The sequence below is a fragment of the Amborella trichopoda genome, chromosome 9, assembly GCF_054954075.1.
Source record: "Amborella trichopoda isolate Santa Cruz 75 chromosome 9, AtrichopodaSantaCruz75HAP2 v2.0, whole genome shotgun sequence".
In the NCBI taxonomy this organism is placed as follows: domain Eukaryota; kingdom Viridiplantae; phylum Streptophyta; class Magnoliopsida; order Amborellales; family Amborellaceae; genus Amborella; species Amborella trichopoda.
The window spans coordinates 16,446,578-16,468,217 of NC_142344.1; the positions used below are offsets into that span (position 1 = coordinate 16,446,578).

The 21,640-nt window shown below is 33.7% G+C and overlaps 1 protein-coding gene across 2 annotated transcripts in view; it reads right to left on the bottom strand.

The window, feature by feature from the left end:
* The window catches only part of LOC18424505 (altered inheritance of mitochondria protein), a 38,462-nt gene extending 32,605 nt beyond the window's left edge, over positions 1-5,857 (bottom strand). For both annotated transcript variants that reach the window (XM_088848493.1, XM_011630716.3), the window contains exon 1: positions 5,606-5,857. In XM_088848493.1, the coding sequence (XP_088704619.1) occupies positions 5,606-5,831 (226 nt within the window). In that variant the 5' untranslated portion in view covers positions 5,832-5,857. The remainder of the gene's footprint in view (positions 1-5,605) is intronic.
* Positions 5,858-21,640: the final 15,783 nt, after the last annotated feature.

Genomic DNA, 21,640 nt, shown 5'->3' on the forward strand with positions numbered 1-21,640 from the left:
CTTCAGAGAAAGGAACCCACTAAACCCCGTAACGACGCAGCCATCTCAAGAGATAGGTAATGATTAGTCCCTCCTTGCTCCATCTTTAAATTGGGTCATTGACTATGGAGTAACATAATATATGACTAGTAAGCTCCCTTTACTTAGCTTCACTTGAGAATACCCGGCTGGTTCCAAGACAGTTACCCTTGCCGACAGCTCTCTTACATCCATTTTTCTGAAAGTGTTAACTGTTGTATTGAGTGAAGACGATTACAAGAGATTGGCAACCCACATGTTGGGTGCTCCATTACAAAAACCCCCGACGGGACTCAACATATGCTACACATCCCGTATATAGTCACCAAAATATTCTGTTAACCACATTATTTTGTTATGTACTTTCTCGCAGGTTCTCTTGCAGTTTATTATGTGGCAATGTGGCAAAAGTTTCCCTATAGGCCCATCAATACCTTTAATATTTGAGAGATGGGTCAACTTCCGCTTTCGATCAGCAGGATTACATAATGTTTGGATCTCTCTATTCTCCACAACCATCTGGCTCCTCTGAACTAAGAGGAATTTGTGTATCTTTGAAGAAAAGAGACCCAAAAGAGAACAATTGTTGCACCGCATCATTTCTATTGTTGCAAGCTTAGCAAAGGTGAAAGGATGGACTTTCTACCCGTCAGAGAAGCCTACATAGTTGATGACCTCAAAATCCAGCGGTACCCAATGCATCCTAAAACTTTGATTTTGGTCTCATGGTCTCCACCCCCAGCAGGTCCCTATAAACTAAACATTGATGGCTCGTCCCTTGGCAACTCTGGAGCAACTGGTTGTCGAGGAATTATCAGAAATGATATGGGAGGGTTTGCGCCGCTTTTGTTGTTCCTCTAGGGCACACATCCAACAATGTTGCTGAATTTTCAGCCAATGAAAGGGGCATTCAGCTAGCTACTGAGTTGCATTGCTTTCCACTGCTCATTGAGAGTGATTGGCAGATTCTAGTGCATTCCCTTCACGGCCGCCATAAGCCCCCCTGGAATCTCCGAATTATGACAGCAAACTACCTTTACCATCTTGGATCGCCGCCCCTGGAGTATTAAGCATGTCTATCGAGAGGCCAACTCGATGGCCGATCACTTGGCCAAGAGTGCTAGAAGTCTCTCATCCTACGGTTTGGTGTGCCTGGCCACCTGATTTTATTTCTCCTCTAATTTCTTCTGAAATGGCCAAGACCATAGTTGTCGGGTGCGGGTGCGGGTGCGGGTGCGGGTGCGTTCCCGGGAGAGAGAGCGGGCTTGGGTTCGTGGAACCGTGGATTGTTGGAAGCTCCTTGTGGTTGGGATCATTGTCCGTACGATCCTATATCAAGGGAGCTGGATCCTTGTCACAGGGAAGCGCGATTCCATGGGGAAGGAATAGCCATAGTATGTTTTAAGGTATAAAGAATGATGCGTAGGTCCACAATACCATTGCACAAAACTAAATCATTGCATATGAATCAGTGCCAAATAGAGGAAAAATCATATGCATTGTGTCATAGACTTGAGAACTGCAATTCGAACCTGCTTGGAACGCGAATCACAATATAGGGAACCGCGTTCCATCCGAGATTCCTAGCTGGAACCTCGGAATCAACGTTCCGGAGCGGGTCCGTGGCCTTTCCTACAAGGTTCCAGCAACTATGGCCAAGACTTCTCATGAAAGAACTGTATCATAAACTCTTTATCCTTTTGTACCATTCTTACTTATTAATGAAAAACGGGTAGGGGCCCAAATCCCCACTGACTTACCCAAAACATATAGTTACGAAAATAAATATACAAAAGATGGGGCCAAAGTGCTCAAAAAGATGCTCGAAAAGTCCCCTGCTTGTTGTCCTGGGTGGCTCCCCCTTTAACGAGGACATCAGCTTCCCTCCAAGTATGACTCCAACCAACATGAGTATGGCTGCAAATGTGGGAAATCTTGTCAAAAATGTGATCTAGCCTCCAAGGGCAAGAGGACACTCCTAAGGCCCAAGAGATTATGCTCTTAGAACCCCCTTGTTGATCAACATGGAGCCCCCAAGTGGGATTAAAGTTCCTAAGGTCTTCAACAAGGGCAATAGCCTCCGTGGTATTAGAATCAGTGTGTCCGATGAAGCAAGAGAAGGGGAAGTGTGTACAGTCGTCCTTGTCTCTGAAAATGCACCCTATGCCCGAGGGGCCGGGGTTACCCAGGGAACATCCATCGAAATTGAGCTTAGCTTGGCCGATCTCTAGTAGTCTCCAGAGTGAAGCTCGAGGGATGCGAGCAGGCCTGCGGTTCAACAAAGCCTGCCAATTTTGATGAAAGTCTGAGAAGGAACAGTCCTTGAACAATTTGTTATTTTTTGCCCGAAAGATAACTGAGGGTTTGACCCTATCATTTAAGGCTTCGATGGCAACCTTCTCATCGTGAAAGGTCCTATTGTTTCTCTCTGTCCAAATCACCCAATGTATGCCAGCCACAGAAGCCCGCCACAAGAGGATACCTGCTTTCGGCCATGGTGGGAGAGAGAGGAGTGACATAGGTGTGGGATCAATGTCAGAGTCACCACAACCAATTGAAAAGGCGAATGAGGTCTCCCCAAAGGGTTCTAACAAGGTCCCAATGGATAAATAAGTGGGTGGTGGTTTCCTCCTTGAGGGTGCACATGATGCATCTATTTGGTATCTGCAATCCCCTTCTCTTGGATATTGCGATACAGTTGAACACTTGAATTCTAAGGGGTACAAGAGGGAACCAAGCTCTAACAGCAATGGAAGGAGGTGAGTCAGGTAAGGTTGGGGGCATATAAAATTTATGGCAAAAAGAGGAAACCAAAAAGATGCCACGATGTGCTAGAGACCAAATGATTGTATCGGACCAAGGGTTGGTAAGAAGGTCATCTAGAGAATGGAAGATAGGATCATGCAATCATGCAACTCATGGTCCGCCAAGGGCCTTAGAAAGTTGGGGTTCCACACCCTAACAGTACCCAACAATTCGTAGTTCCCGACCATTGTGGCCTGGGTTGTTCTCACTAATAGCAATAAAATGGGGAAATGGTCTCGTAGAGGGGAAAGACCAATAAACAAATCTGACCAGAAATCATTTTGCGGCTCTCTTGCATATGTTAAAGAGCCCTTCATGTTCCTTCTTTCCCAGTTAACTTACTATGTGTTAGTAACTTATGATAGATATGAGTTATAACTGTAACTTTTTCTCCATCTCACCATGTCTTTCAAAGTTTGAAGACTGAGAAAAAGATTAAGGAAGGATACGAGGATAGCTGTCTCTACATCTTCGGCAAGGCTAATTATCAAATAATTACAATGGGGATCTTTGACATTCCCATTTGGGGCATCGCTCAACTCGTGTCCTTGGAGTATCTTGCCTTCTGCCTCTGTTTCAAACCATGTTATTTCCTTGTGTGAAGCATGCCAACTTTCAAAATATTGTCATTTGCCATCAATTATAATAAAATGCTTGTTCAGATTTTTTCTCTCTCATTTACTCTCATGTGTGGGGTCCTATCAATGGTGCACAATTTTCTGTTTCCTTCATTGATGATTGTTCTCGTAATACTTGGGTCTAAAGCAAGAAAACCAAAACATAAGTGTGTGAAATTTTTAAGTTTTTCATAAAGTGGTCATCACTCAATTAAATGCCAAAGTTGAAATCTATAGAATCGATAATAGGACAATGTAAAAAAGAAACATGATCCAATATTTGCAAGGGATAATTCATCAGACCTCATGCCTACAACCACACAAGGAAATAGTGTTGTAGAGAGAAACACTAGAGATACCCTTGAAATTATGAGAACTTTGATGATTTACAAGCATTTACCAATTCTTGGCCACAGTAGTATAATTGAAAAATTAACTAGGAAAGCCCCCAAGTTGTCTCATATGCATGATTTTCGATGTAATCTAGTTATAATATACAGCATAAAAGAAGAAGAAGAAGAAGAACAAGGGAGAAGAGGATCTAAAGAGAACAAGAGAGAGGAGAGGAAGTGAGAAAGAGAGATGTCTAGAGAGAAGCAAAAGGAAGAGAAGATAAGGAGTCACATTGAGTTCTAAAACTGACCTGCACTCCTCTCTTCTAATATATATCATCATCATCATCATCCAAGCCTTTATACCAATTATTTGGGTCGGCTCTCTTCTACACACACACGCGCACGCACACACACACACATGTATATTAACTTTTACTTGTACGCAATGTTGCCCTTTTAGTGAGGAAATGACACATAAGCCCTTAGGGACTTGAATACAATAGAAAAGAGTATAAACTTCAACATTCACAACACTCTCCCTCAAGCTAGTGCATAGATATTCCTCATGCCCAGCTTGCTTAAATCACTTGTACTCGAGGGTTCCCAACGACCTTGGTAAGAAAGTCTACTGGTTGGTCTTCACTTTTCAGAGATAGAATGAAATTTCTTTGGTAGCAACTTTTCCTCAAACAAAATTCCTCTAGTTGACATTTCAATGCTAAAAACAAGTTGAGTTGAGCAATGATCTCAGACAAACCGAGCAACTTTTTCAATTTGTCGTGTGAAGAGTTATAAACATATAAAGTGTTTCGCAAGGTAATCAAACCCAGTTAATCACACAAGGCATACCATGGCATTACCACATTGAGATACATTGTTTACATCGAACTAAGCATAAAAAATCATATCTAATGAAAAAATCATATACATCTCTTTTTCTCATTTGTAAGCACTCACATACTTGGCAAATCGAGGTTACTCAGGTGAGAAATCAAGGTGACTCAGGCGAGTTTTTATTCACTAATTTATATAAAAACAACCCCAATTGAAGCATTTCCAGCGAGATTCTGTCTCATGGAAAATAGCTTATGTGAACAAAAACAAAAGTAGAAAATAAATAAACAGCCAAGTGCTATAGAGCTTACAATGGCCTTTAAACCCAAAGCTGCACGATATTCTAAATGGAAAGAAAGGAAGCGGATCACATGCCTCAGAAGTCCATGCACGATGACATAAAAAAAAGGGATTTAGGAGAACAACCAGAGATCCTAGGCAAAGAACAAGCTGAGCTAATCCATCTATTCCCCTTACAGACATTACTATTTTGATGAAACCATTCAGAGAAACAACTGAATGCATAAAAAGATGAGAAATTCAACAGGATGTGAAATTCTACAACTCTGATGGTAAGTTGAACAAAACATATAACAATTTTATATGATGTGATTTGCAGTAGTAAATTTAAATAAGAACACATATTGGAAGAAAATGAAATAAAGAAACTCACAAATAGTAATCCATGAATTAAAATATTTTTCAAGCTCATCTCATCCCATGATTTTACTATCCAATACAACATTCAAAGTATACATAATTGACTTAAACTGGCCCGACACTAAATCAAATTCATCCTGTTCAAAATACAAATCAACCAATATGTATTCCTTAAAATTCCCAGACAGTCTACGAAATAACCTGATAAGTAATTCAGTAATATGTTGAGGGACATAAACATATTATAGCACATGAATCAAATAAGAAATACGCATTTCGAGTAAAACAAAACGGAACAGATAGAGATAGAAGACAAACAAATTAGAGAGAGATTACCTTGTTGAAGAGGTCTTGAGACCCCGACACAACGAGGGTTGTGGCGTTTGGATTTGAGATGGGAAGAGTAATAGAGGCATCCTTTGCATGACTTGCCTTTTGGTCCTCCATTAGCGCTGCCGCTGCTAGGGTTATTATTGTTACCAGTACCATTGTAGGGTACAGGATCACCTTCTTTTCCCACCCCTGCTCCGCCGACTGCTTCTTCTTCTTCATTCTCGCCCATCACCGGAGTGAACAGCAAATACCCCCAGGGTTCACTCAACTCCCGTGCGGTTTTTATTCTGTCAAAAAAATTTAAATTTTATATTAAATATCAATTACAAATTTTAAAATTTTATATAAAAATCTTAAAAATAGATATTCTACATAACTTGTTCCACGATTTACTATTTTCAGTACTTAGAAATTATTTTTTTCTTCGTTTCGTAATTGGAAGGCTATCCAACTTTAAAACTCTCTTTTCTATTGGATTATTGAGGTACACCTTAGGTTGCAAACTTGTATAAACTTTTTGTTGTGTTGAATCTTGGTTGGCATCCTTGATTTCTATGTTTTTCTATAGGATGGCATCCTTATACTATGCAAGTAAGACGCACCTCTAGATTTTGTTTGGAGATGGAGTTTTAGTTTTGGATACTTTACGATAGCTTGAAAAAAAAAAATTCATAGCTATAAAATTTTAAATTTTTAAAAGTGATATAGATAGAGCATATTTATAAGCACTTGAAAATAAACTGTCAAAATAACTTGTTACAAGATGTATTATTTTTAGGATGTGAAATTTTTTATTTCCTTCATATACATCCATCTCAAGGTCAAGTTGATTAGTTGGAGGATTTTCAACATCAGATAATTATCTTCTAGATGATTTAAGATGCACCTCACTTCTATAGTATAAGGTTGGCACCTTGTATAAATTTTTTTCTATTTATAAGAGGTAAAATTAGTCAAAGGAAAAGTTTATATGAGGTGCAAACTTTATACTATTGAAGAAAGGTGTACCTCAAAAGCCATAGAAAAAGGTTGTTCCCATGCTGAAAACTGTCAAAATTGATCATCTCAACCTCTAGATGCAAGCATACAAAAACGGAAAAGATTTGAAGTCATGAAAATTGTGCACCATATAACGCATTATCTAGACTGTCCATTTCAAAAAAACTAAATGTTTATAGATATGCTTGATCTGCATCTTATTTAGAGCTTTAAATTTCAATTAGAAATGGCAATAGATTTCTTGATTTTCATGCCATCACAAGGTTTCCTAACACCAAAACTGCATCTTTTGGAAAAATTTCGAGGTGCACCTTTCTTCAATAGTTTATGCACAGTTTCTAAGTGTACTTTTCTTCAATAGTCTAAGGTTGACACTTTATGTAAACTTCACCCTTTATCAAAAAAAAACTAAGAGATCAACTATTAACATCTTTCATATATCTTTTATTAAATTTCAAAATAGTCATTAAAATATATATAGCCATGAGTTGGAATAGTTGAAAAGAGGAACCTATTAAATTTATGGTAATTTGGACAAAAGTTAGTGTAATATGGACATTGATCTAGTGCATGAGGAAAAATTTTGATACATACTTTACCCCTTATATTTAATAGTTAGGGAATGATTTTTTTAGAAAACCTCCCTCCAATCAACTTTTTTTTTTTACAACTTATACCCCAGACATTCTTTCCTAGCAAATACCTCTAAGTCAAAAAGTTATCATTTTTTGGCAAAAATACCCTTGTTCATACAAGCTTGCATCACACCCCGTGGGATGTCCTTCAACAATTTTTGCACGTGGCTCGGCATCGATTCTGCATGGTTCAGCACGTGGTGATCTCCGTTCGAAGTTTTATGCACTCGGTCCTTCTACTTGTTCTAGCAAAAGGTGAAAATGGTCCGGCCTTAGGTTTCTTGCGGTTCAGCAGGAGATGCCATTGTTCTGACATTCTTTTCACTCGCTGCAGCAGGAGGTGTACAGAGTCCGGCATAGGGTACTTGCGGTCCAGCATTTGTGCATTGTGGTTCGGCAATGGTTTTATTGGTCACAGTCTAGCAATAGAATGTGGCACCAGTCTAGTAGTTTTTTAGCACGATCCGACAGTTAACCTCCTGACATGGGTTGTGTGATAGAATGGTCTTCTTACATGGTACCAATCGGGCAATTATTTATGACCGTTTGGCAATTAACCATTGGTTATTGGCCATCCTACGGGATGTGACGCGAACTTGTATGAATAGAATATGATAAGTATCTATCTCTCTCTCTTTCTTTCCATCCCATGGGGTGTGACGCATGCTTGTAAGCGAGCTTGTACGGATAGAATATAGTATCTATTTAAAATCGATCCAATATAGTCTATCTATGTCTCTCTCTAATTAGAATATAGGATAGGATGTTTTAGATAAGGATAGAATATAGTATCTTCCTCTTTATTGATTTTATTGATATCCCTCTCTAAATGGAGAATAGAAAATTGATACGCGTGCTCTCTCTCTCACACAGCACACACCTATCTATCTATCTATCTCTAAATAGGATATAGAATAAGGTATTTTTAGATATAGCAAAACATGGTAAATATCTCTCGATTGATTCATTTTGTTGATATATTTATCTAATAGAGAATATAAAATTGAAATGTGTACTCTCTCTCTCTTAACAGGCACATATCTATCTCTCTCTCTAATTAGGATATAGAATATGGTATGTTATAGATATGGATAAAATAAGATAAGTATCTCCCTATTGATTCTCTCTCTCAAATCTCTCTTTAAATGGAAAATAGTAAATTGATATGCATGCACACCCTTTCTCTCTTAGCATGCATTAATTGCTCTATCTCTCTCTCTCACACAACATGCACTAATTTTGGGACATTGCTCTCTTCTCCCTGAAAGATGGGAATGTCTCCTACAACCTTTAATGAATTATGGTCCTTTTTTATTTTTGCGACACGTGTCCGCCCCTTAACCCTAGCTTAAAAATGTAACATATACTATAGTTATATATTCACGTGAAATTGACATGCTTTTAGATAATATGATTTAAAAAACACAACTATTATTAGTCACTAGGAGACCCAGGTAGATGTGAGTAATGATTCTTAAACTTTACTTCCAATGTTGTAGTTTTTATGGTTTATATATTTAAAACTTAATATTCAATAATCAATGTACCAATTTTAAAGTCATTTGGAGACCAATGTAGAATTTATTTCCAATGGTGTGGTTTATATGATATATATGTCTTTCAAATTAACATTCAATAATCAATGTACCAATTTTATACTTAGTTGGGAAGAAGCTCTGATGATGTTAAGGCTCGGCTTAGAATAGGGGTGGAACGGGTCTGGGTCCAGCTGGACCCAAACCTAGACATGAATGTATTTGGGTTTAGGTTTTGGACAGGAACCTGACCCGTTGGGTCAAAAATTTGGACCCATACCTGTACCCGTCGGGTTCTAGGTCTATCCCGTCGGGTCCTGGGTCTGATTGCGTCCATTGGCACCCTCACTATGAGCTTCCTTTTTTTGTAACCTACAATAGTGAAAAACAGAGAATTGATTTTTAAGGGTGGGCAATAAGAGAGAGAGAGAGAGAGAGAGAGAGAGAGAGACATATTCAAGATCCAGCTAGAGAGCTACGTCTCCAAGAAATTGAGAGAGGGAGAATTGCAGAGAGGGAGGATGGTGATGGGGTTTGGCCATTTGGGGAACTAGGGGAAGTCAAAAAATATTGAAATGATTTTAGTATTGGGGCTTTGGCCTTCGGGTAAACTAAAAATTCAGATCCGGGTACCCGCAGGTCAGATATAGCAGGACCGGTACCCGAACGTGGGACTATCCGGGTATCCTTTATTGGACCCAGACCCTACCCGCGGGTCCAAAACTTGGACCCATACCCAGACCCATATCTGGTATACCTGGCGGGAATGGGTCGGGTCTGGGTCCATTGCCACCTCTAGCCTAGATTGGTTAAGACGTTGTGCAATTACAACACTACATTCCAACTTAGCTAACTATCAATGAATTGAAATACTTTTAAAGAAGAAAAAGTTTATATAAGGTTGCAACCTTAAAATGTAGAATTACATATGCACCTCAAAAATCTATCAGGAAGGTTTGTTTTAATGTTGAAAAACCCTCTAACTGATCATCTCGACATTGAGATGTATGAATATGAAAAAAAAAAAGTTTTTGAGTCCTAGAAATAGTGTATCTTGCAACACATTATCTAGACCGTCCATTTTCAAGATTTTCATATTTTTATATATCTACTTGATTTTAACCATTTTTGGAGTTTAAAATTTTTTGAATTAGATATGAAAATAGATTTTGACATAATCCTAAAAATATTTTAAAACAAAATTATATGTTATGGTAAAATTAGAAGGTGCACCTTAATTTGATTGTTTAAGGTTGCAACCTTATAGAAACCACACCCCTTAAAGAAATATACTCATTATTTTGATTTACTCATTATGCTGATAATTTATTATTTTAATAAAATTAATCCTGACAATGAATTATTTATTGTTCAACAATATCCATCATAACGTTATTTAAGTTAACCTTACTCTCTTTAGAGGGGAGGCTTACTTTGATTAAGTCTCTTCTTTATCTAACTTTCCAATTTATTATATATCTTTGCACCAACTGCCAAGTGGTGTCATGAAGAAAATTGAAAGACTCATGAAAACGTTTTTATGGGGGAAATCTGATGAGAAGAAGAAGTTTTATTTGGTGGGATGAGATAGAGTATGCACTCCAATAAGTGATGGGGGTAATGGGGGTTAAAAGGATATAAATGATGAGCAACGCTTTACTTACAAAGTGATGGTGGAGATATGTTATGGATAAAAATCAGTCATGGAAATTTATTACGGGAAAAAATGAGATAGATAATGAACATGGTATTGTTGTTAAAGGATTAAATAAGAAAAGATGTTCATTGATATGGAAGGGTATTGCTTCACATAGGAATTTTTTTCCTAGAGAACATGCGAGCTATGGTTGGGGATAGTAATGAGGTTAGATTTTGGCAGTAGAAATGGATAGGGGATAGACCATTGAAGGTTCAATTCCCACATTTTTGAAAAGGTGACATTAAAAAGTAAGATGGACAAAGAAATGGTCAGGGGTAGACGTTTTTACACTGTATGGGATATAAGATTTGCATATCAAAGAGTTGATGAGATTGTTGTTGAAGCGTATATTCATTGTATAGAGATGTTACATCAACATTATTATTATCTAGACAATGCAGATAGGATCACTTGGGAGCCCTCTAAAAATGGCGTCTTTATGGTGGGATATGCTTATAAGTTGTTATTTTATGGTCCAAATAGATGGAAATAACTCTTTTTGGCAAGATTATCGAAATTACCAATTTCAATGAAGATTGGGATTTTTTTCCGGGTCCTATCTCAAAGGAAATTGCTAACAGTGGATGTCTTGAGGAAGAGGGAAAATATTTCCTAATATATGTCTTATGTGCAAAAATAATGAAGAAGCAATTAATCATCTCTTTTTTCAATGTGGCTTTGCAAATGAAGTTTGGAAATGGTGCTTTGATTAGATAGATGTGAGTTATGTGAATTCTTAGTGGGTAAGTGAGATTTTCTCATAGTGGCAAGTGGCAATTGGAAGGGATAAGGTGAAAAGATGGTATGGTTTGGAAGGCAATGTCTTTGGGAATTGTGGAAGTAGCGAAATCGAATGTGTCTTCAAGGTGAAATTAAAGAAAGGTTTAACTATGTGAAAAGATCAAAGTGATAGTAGCAGAATAGCTATCAATGAAAGAGGGATTGTAGGATATCTCTCGAATGGATTTAATGCATAACATTCATGTATTTATCAAGAATAAATCTAGTTAGAAAATGAGGATTGGTGTATATGAATTCCCTATGGAAGATTGGATAAATTAAATTTCGACACAAGTTCTTATGGAAACCCTGGACCTAGGATAGGCGGTATTATTCGAGATAGTAGTTGTGTTATATTAAGAAAATATGGTTATGGGGGGGGTGGCAAATTCGAATAAAGCAGAGTTGAGATATGTGATGTAGGGAGTAAGATTAGTTAAAGATTTAGAAATGAAGGTGGGAAGGGGATTCAATGAATGTGATTAAGTGGATGAATTATAATATACATATACCTTGGCATCTAAAGATGATGGATTACTGTGCTTCAATAGATTATATTGTATGCCATGTATATATAGAGAAGATTTCAGAGGCTGATGTTCTTGCAAAGATGGCAATTAATGCTACAAGCTTAACAATTGTATAGATTGTTTATGTTGTCTTTGTCATTGTTTGTGTGCCAATTGGTTGATGCAATTGTTGTACTTTTGACAATTTGAAGCAATGGAATGTTATCCTCTATCAAACCAAAAAAAAAAAAAAAAAGTTATCTAAGATAAACTTATAAGCAATTTTACATATGAATTTATTTTTTGAAAAGTTGTTTTATTTTATTCAAAATAATTTATTGAAAATCACATGTTTTAGCCAGAAATAGCTAGAAGCAATGATTTAAAAAACGGATCGGTGCCCTGGATCAGGCACCCTAAAAACCTATCTGGATCGGTGAATCGGTGTTTCAAATCGGGAATCGGCCGAATCCATCGAATTAGGCCTTTAAAAAATCTAAACAAACTTATTAAAAATCATTATAAATGTTGCTTTTTAGGAATCCAATAAGAAATAGAGGTACTACATTAATAACTTTCATTTTTTTTACATCAATATGTGAATATTGCGATGTTATTTCCTTATATGAACTATTGTTAACCATTAAATTTACATCACACAAAAGAAGAAGCATAGAATTATCATGGATGAAGTATATAACCATATATGGACTATAATAAAGCATATAATTCGTAAAATATGACCTAATACCCAAATGAAAGACGATGTTGTTCTTCATCTTTGTCACGCCGGTGCCATTGATTGAATTCACGTGACAATTTATTGACTCGATCTAGGAACGAATCATCTAACTTAGTGGGCACTTGAGATTAATTCACAGTTTTAATCAACAAATTGTTTTAAATAACTGACAATAAAGTTGAACAATACAAGTTACTTTCACATGATAATTATAAATTAACAATCAATTGAATATAATTTACAATGTTATGATATTAAAAATATTATGTAATGAAATTTTATGTAATGAAATTGAAATTGTTGTTTATATTTTATTATTATTTTACTATACAAATAAGAACAAATCTAAAATATCTTATAATATCATCAAATTTTAAAAATATTATTTACAACTATAAGAAAAATAATACATTACATAATTTATAGTGTAAAAATAAAAATAAAAAAAAATACAAGATTTGGTTCTCAATATATAACTATTAATTATAATATTATAGTAAACGTGATTAAAAAATTATTAGAAAATGCTTCCACATCATATGATTAAAATTAAAAATAAAACCCCCAATAAATTCTAATGTTATGATATTAAAAAATTTCAAAAAAAATTTACTCAAAAAAAAAAAAAAAAAATCAAAATTCAAAAAATAAAAAAAATAAAAAAAATCCTATCGGCAATATGCACAATAGCTACAAAAAATAAAAATAAAAATAAAGTATGGTAATAAAGCCTATCGAAAAAACCATTTTATTAATAAATAGCAAAAACTTTTATATTGTCGTTTTAATTTGGCACGCTAATTAATTTATTTAATTCAAAAAATATGTTGATGATGCTCATTTAATATGACACGTTAATTTGGAAACATGCCGCGCTCATTAATATGCCAACACTAAAATTCATAAATTAGAGGACATGCTCATTTAATATGGCATGCTTCAAAGGCATGCTAATTTAAGTGACACGCATGGAGTTTTATCATATCAACGCAACCAAGATTACTCACGCAAAAAAAGCACAGATACTCGATGCACCCTAATTTACTATGTTAAGGAGGTTGATTGGCCCGCTCGAAAAAGACACAAAAATTAGTCAGTCGACAATTTTCGGAAGGTTAAGTGAGTATAAAATGGAGGTTACCATCCCAGTTGGTGTGAGCTTGACGCATGGAGGAGTCTGGACTCATGAGCTTGTATGCATAAATATGGAACACGTATTTTAATGAGCTCCAGTAACCGATATCATCAATTCGATTCTTGGACGCAAATCGTCTGTATTTCGTGGTATTAGCAAAACCGGAACAGTGTCACCAAAATCCGATCAAGATCATCCGATTCCAGATCGAATCGACAATTTTTTAAGCGCTGACTAGAAGTCATCATAAAAGTTAAATAACACAATGTACATGCCAAAAACTAATAAGATAATATTACACGGAATATATGAAGTTTAGATACAATATCATACTCCAAATAGAATTAATGGTCATCCTAATAATTATTATTGATTTTGCTAATACCAATATGAACTTCGTATCTCTGTTGGTTAGGGTTTCTATTCGACTTGCTGAACTTATGACGAAATACGTTGAATTGATATATGGTTTCACAATAAATGCTGAGCAATAAAAAATTAATAGGAAATAATAAAAGGGTATGTTTTGAAATTTTTGGGCACAATTGAGGCATTTTGATCATTTTTAACAAGCAAAGCCTATATCTTGGTTGGATTGTCCTTTTGAGTAATGGAAACACAAGCTCAAACCCAACATTTTAAAAATCGATGATACAGACTAAGAATAAGTAATCCAGATCTCGACAAGAGCGCGATTGAGAGATGAATCTACAAATGAGTGTTCAACTTCTCACACCAGTGTGTAAGGGTGGCAATGGGTCCGTCCAGGTCTCGGTCGATCTAGATTTGGACTCAGATCTAGACCCGACCCAATTTGAGTCCGACTAGAACCTAACAATTTCCTTTTAAAAGATATTAATTTTTTTCAAATATATATATATATATGCACACACACACATCATGCATATATATAATTTTTTGAAATATATAATATTTTGATAAATTTGTTTATAGATGTATGATGTGTGTGTAGGGAAAAGATCCTGTCAGCCCATGGGCTAATGGAATAGTGTAAGACCAACAATGTAGATCGAATCTAGACCGATCAAACGGTCACAACTACGTTTCATAAGTTTATTTTTTTATAAATCCAAATCACATGAAATTTGGGACGTCCACTCTTTTCATCAAGGCGTACTTAATAAAAATGTTAAAAAAAATATTTACCAAAAACAAATCATTCAAAATACATTTGAAATATATATATATATATATATAGGGTTGATATCTTAAAATGTAGAATTACCTTAAAATGGAGAATTAAAGTGCACCATTAAAATCCTTCAAAAAATTAAAGAAACATCTAATTGATCATCTTGACATTAAGATATATATATATATATATATATATATATATATATATATATATGGAAAAGAAAAGAGATTTCAAGTCCTAAAAATAATACATCTTGCAATACATCATTTGTACCATCCATTTTTAAGATTTTCATGTGTTTGTAGATCTGCTTGATTTGAGCTATTTTTTGAGTTCAAATTTTTTATAATGAGAGATAAAAATAGATTCTCGCACTATCCTAAGAATTTTCACCAAAATTACACCTTACTTTGATTATTTAAGTTTGCAACCTTATGCAAATTGCATTCTTTATATAGAAAAATATATACAATGAGTCAATTTATTTTTTATACAAGGAGGTCACAATTATTATTAATCATTAAATGAGAAATTAGGTGATTGATGATGTGTCATTGATTGGGCACAAAGTCTAAAATAAAATTTTCCAAATGTTAATTGATCGTGACCTCATTACTCCTATATATATATATATATATATAGATATATAATTAGACCATAATTGTCTTTTTATAATAAAGCAAGATTATCATCGACCGTTGTTGTTTTATTTACTGCCACATGGCATCCCATTCCACCAAGCGTTCATCACCGACACTACTGAGACTTCCTCAGCCACGAAAGTAGTCTTCCTTATCTACAAAGACATCTTCCATCATATCACCATTCTCTCAGGCGTGCATCTTAGTCCACCTGGCAGCCATCGACATTAGGCTCCATCTATAAAACCCCATCTCCGCTAAAGTTGAAGGGCGGAGAACAAGGAAACCTCACAGCCACATCAGAAGTCCTTCTTCAACATTCCTCTCTTTTTTTTCTCTGCTATTCTCTCTTTCTTTTCTACTACAGTAGATTAGCTTTCTCACAGTCTTGTATACACCGTCTACTACAAAGTCGGTAACTTTTATTCTTACTTTTCTTCATGTGTGATTATAATTTTTCTTTTCTCCCTACTTACTGTCCATCAGAATGGAAGTTGTTTAATAGCTACTGTATATGTCAACAGTAAGTTTCATATAAACATCACTATTCCATTATGTATTGATGTTATAGTTATGAAATCCAGTTGAAATTAGTTTTCAGTATTAAAATTAGAAATCCAACTCATACCTCTTGGATTATCTTAGATGTTTCAGTTATTTCCGCTATCTTCATAATATTTTTATTCCTCTATTATATAGGAATTTTACGACAATTAATTAACTATAATTAAGCTTTATTCATATCTTTAAGATAATAATAAAAATTAAGGTTAAGATTTATGCAAAATAAATTTGGGTAAATCTTGGCGCGTTTATGGTATCAGAGCCAACCCAGTTCACACATATTCACTATCTTAGTAGAAAATCACTAGTTTCAAGAACAACTTCATCATAGGAAATCTAAGAAAATTATCCATTAAAGAAAGTTAGTCCGAGAGTTGCGATTAGAGACGCTCAGACACCCAGTCTAAATACCGTTAAGGCCAGGAGAACCGCTGAGGTCGAAACAGACATAATAGGTAGTCAAGGAGGACTGTCCAGATAACACTCATTCGCAACCTAATAATGGATTTTTTTTTTTAAAATCTTACTGATAAAGCTGTTGGACAAACTAGTAATACTCTAAGAATTAAGAATAAAGAAGAAGTGATTATAAATGATATTAAAAACCAAAATTGGAATATACCAAAAGTACCTATATCTAATGTATATAGAAAAGGAGCATTTGATTTAAAAATAGGTTATGCTATAAAAACTGTAGAACATACCTTATCTGTTACTAGTAACCAAGAAGACTTTCAACTTCTATCAAATAAAATATTACAAGTACATAAAAATAAAAATTATAAATATCTACATATTGGGTTAATACAAATATCAATTAAACCATTAACAAGATTAGGACTTAATAATTCTGTTCTTGTATGCTTAAGAGATACAAGACATAATAGATTTTTTGATTCCAGTCTTTGTAGTGGACCAATATATTTTAATTGTTTACTTAATTATTCTGTGTCTTTAACAGATCCTAATATATTAAATGTATTATCTTTAAATCTTAAAACACAAGGATTTGATATGATGCAAGGATCCTAAAATATTGCAATAATTTATCGTATTTATTATAAAGTTATGACAACCCTATGTCCTAATGTTCTTCAAATAGATACAAGAGGTCAAACCATACTATTCCAAACTAATATAGAAAAATCCAACACTATAGTTCCAAAAACAATATCTTGGTCTGACATAAGACTACCAGAATCATGGTTAATACACAATGACAACCAACCATCACAAATTTCGGTTCAAAACATTCCTAACAGGATTGTTGAACATATTAATGGGAATATCGAAATACAATTTCCAAATCACCTAAGTCGTTCTTATCAGGATGATTCAGTAATATCATATGATAATCCAATAGATGAATCTTTGAAATTAAAACCATCCAGAAAATCTGTCACAACATATGACAGACCACAAAGACCTGCATCTAGAAATAGCCAACATCCTGAACCACAAATTCAAGGACTATTGAGAACATCTGAAAATATAATTATTCCTCAATATAAACCTGCCCAAGATGAACCTGATAAATCAGAATTTCAAATATTAACCCTTACAAAAAAAAGAAAACTAGATAAAAGTTATATTACTAATGACTATTTATTTGAGAGAAATGCAAGTATATGTAAATGGTATCTAAATACATTCGAACCTAGATTAGTAGAATTATTCCTTAAAAAGTTTAATAAATTTATTAAAAAGGAGAAAACAACAATATGTTTCTTTGATTGGTTATGAAATATATGTAGCGATAAAAACATTGAAATACCTGACTTTGAAGTCAATACTCATGAATCTCAATTCACAAACTTCAACACTACTAGTGGCAAAGAAATCGCCTGTATGCATCCTCCAAAACAAAGTCTAACCATTAAAGGTGTTAGTAAACAACTACCCAAAAAAGATACAGAGGAATCAAGTACTTCTACTCAAATAGTTGTATATGAAACAACAGTAACCCCATATAAATTAACTACTTCAGATGTCACAAGATTTGACTTACTTCCTCATATAATTGAACAAAATTATTATACAAATATTTACCTACAAACAATAGTCAAACAAACATTACGAATTGAAAATCTTTTATCTCCAGCTCCATCCATTCCAGTACCAAACCAGTTACTATTCAAACCTCCCCCTGAGTTAAATAAAGAAAAATTTATTATCAGAAATGATAACAAAACATTAATGGATAAATTAATATCAAAATTATCTAAACTTGATATTACAAATAAAACCAAAGAAAAGGTTCCTGAACATGAAACCTTAATGCTTCAGGAAGAATTTGATGAATTTATGGATGATATAATTGAAAATAGAGAACAAGCATTTAATCAGTCTATGACATCTAGTCCACAAATAGATGAAATCCAAAGAATTGCATATTCCAAAAATTGGAAACCTGCAACAGCCTTACCATATCATAGAAGACCAACACCTGTTGATATCCAATTTGAAGAAGCTTTCATATCCAATACTTCTTCCTATTTGGGAAAAACTTTAATAAACTGGAATATAGATGGAATCTCTGAACATCAAATCTTAGATACCATGAGACATATGACTATGGATGCATATGCATGCAAAATGGTGGGAACCCATGATCAAGAAATAGCAAAAGCTATAATCTATGGTTTTACAGAATGATTATGTGGATGGTGGGATTTCCATCTCCCAGAATCCATTAAAAAACAAATATTAAATAATACAAGACAATGGACTGCCAAAAATGAACAAAACCAAGATGTCCTTTATACAGAAAGTGATGCAGTCAATACACTAATTTATACTATTACTTTCCATTTTATAGGAAATACCGCTGTCTTAGCATCTAGATCCGAAGATCTTTTATCTAATTTAAGATGTCCAACTCTATCCCATTACAAATGGTATAAAGATGTATTCTTTTCCCGTTTATTACTAAGAGAAGATAGCCAGCTTGAATACTGGAAAGAAAAATTCATAGCTAGATTACCTTATTTATTCGCTGAGAAGGTAAAAGAACGTCTTAAAAATAAAAATGGTGGTATAATAAATTATTCTAAATATACGTTAGGAGAATTATTTGCTGAAATATGTGCTGAAGGATTAACATTATGCACAGATATGAAACTAAAGAAACAACTTGATAAACAAAAAATGACTGGTAGGAAAGAATTAGGTGATTTTTGTGAACAATTTGGTTACCATATAGAAAAGGATAAAATTCATAAATCCCATAAAAAAATACATAGATCTAACCAAAAAGAAAAATACCATTCTAAGAAATATAAACATAGTGAGAAAAGAGATAAATTTATCAAACGATTTGCTCCCAAATATTCTGCCTTTAAGAAAAAGGGCAAAAGAAAATTACATGTCTGTTATAAATGTGGTAAAATTGGCCATTATAAAAGCCAATGTAAAGTCAAAAAGAAAATCGAAACTCTTATATTAGATGAATCCTTAAGAAATAATCTATTTGATCTAGTACAAATATATAATTCCTCTACTAGTTCTGATACGGATTCTCAATCCAGTAGCGATATGTCATTACTAGGAAATATACAAGATGAAAATCTTATTTGGTCGGATACATCAGATGAATTTGATAATGATCTATGCAAACAATGCTCTGGCAAAACTCCAACTTGTTCCGGTAAAATTCCAACTTATAATCTTCATACCTTGACAAAAGAAGATAATTTTATTCTAGATCTGATAGAGAAAATATCTGATCCAGATGACAAAAGGCAGGTTATCACACAATTTATTAATTTAACTAAAGAAAAACTTAAACCAGTTACGTTGATCAAACCTCCAGATGAATACAACTTCTTTACTATAATGAAAATAATAAGTCAACATGAAGTTATTCATAAAAAACCCACTATTGCTGAACTCAAAACAGAGGTGAATAATATTAAAATTGAAGTATCCCAATTTAAAAATAGGATACAAATTTTAGAATTACAAAATAACACTTCGGATGCAGTAACTGAAAATGATGATATTGAATTTGATAATTTAGTCCATACTTATAATTTTAAAAATAAACTTGAATCTTCAAAAGTCAAAATAAAGGAGGACGATACTACATCCTTAAATTTACTTAATAAAGTGATTACTCAAAAATGGTTTGTATTAGTCAAAATCGTAGTGAATAATGAGTATGACTTCCAATCTTTAGCTTTAATAGACTTTGGAGCAGATTTAAACTGTCTCAATGAAGGAATAGTACCTACTAAATATTTTGATAAAACAACTCAAATTTTATACACTGTTAATGGTAGTAGATTATATATTAAATATAAATTATCAAATACTATGATCTGCAATAACGGACATTGTTTTCCAACCCCTTTTATCATGATTAAAGGATTAAGTCGAGCTGGTATCCTTAGTGTACCCTTTCTGACTTTATTTTATCCCATGACAATTACTCATACAGGAATAGAAACACAAATAAACAATACTACAATCCAATTTGAATTCTTAGATAAGCCTAAAATCAAAGAAATCAATACTATCAAAACAATTATTAAATAAAAAGAACATTTTCTATGTTCTTTACAAACAGAAATCAAACATAAAATAATATGTGAAAAATTACAAACCTCTTAATTAATGCAGAAAATACAGTCCTTAAAGACATTAATTGAAAAAGAAATATGTAATGATTTACCTAATGCATTATGGAATAGGAAACAACATATTATTAGTTTTACCTTATGAGCCTGATTTTGATGAAAAGAAAATACCAACAAAGGCTAGACCAATTCAAATGAACAGTGGATTACTACAAACATGCAAAACTGAAATAGATGACTTAATCTAGAAACAACTAATAAGACCTAGTCAATCTCCTTGGAGTTGCTCAGTGTTTTATGTAAATAAGAATGCTGAAAAAGAAAGAGGAGTTCCTCGACTAGTTATAAATTATAAACCTCTTAATAAAGTTTTACAATGGATTAGATATCCAATTCCTAATAAAAAAGATTTATTGGACAGACTTGTTAATGTAGTCATCTTTTTTAAATTTGATATGAAATCAAGTTTTTAGCAAATATAAATTAAAGAAGAAGATAAATATAAAACAACATTTAATGTACCATTTGGCCAATTTGAATGGAATGCCATGCCTTTTGGTCTAAAAAATGCTCCATTTGAATTTCAAAAGATAATGAATGATGTATTCAATCCTTATCATAAATTTATGATAGTCTACATTGATGATGTCTTAATATTCTCTGATTCTATTGATCAACATTTTAAACATCTTAACACTTTTATCAATAGCGCCAAGAACTACCCTAATTTATTTTACATAAATCTTAACCTTAATTTTTATTATTATCTTAAAAACATGAATAAAGCATAATTATAGTTAATTAATTGTCGTAAAATTCCTATATAATAGAGGAATAAAAATATTATGAAGATAGCGGAAATAACAGAAACATCTAAGATAATCCAATAGGTATGAGTTGAATTTCTAATTTTAATACTGAAAACTAATTTCAACTGCATTTCATAACTATAGCATCAATACAAAATGGAATAGTAATGTTTACATGAAACTTACTGTTGACATATACAGTAGCTATTAAACAACTTCCATTCTGATGGACAGTAAGTAGGGAGAAAAGAAAAATT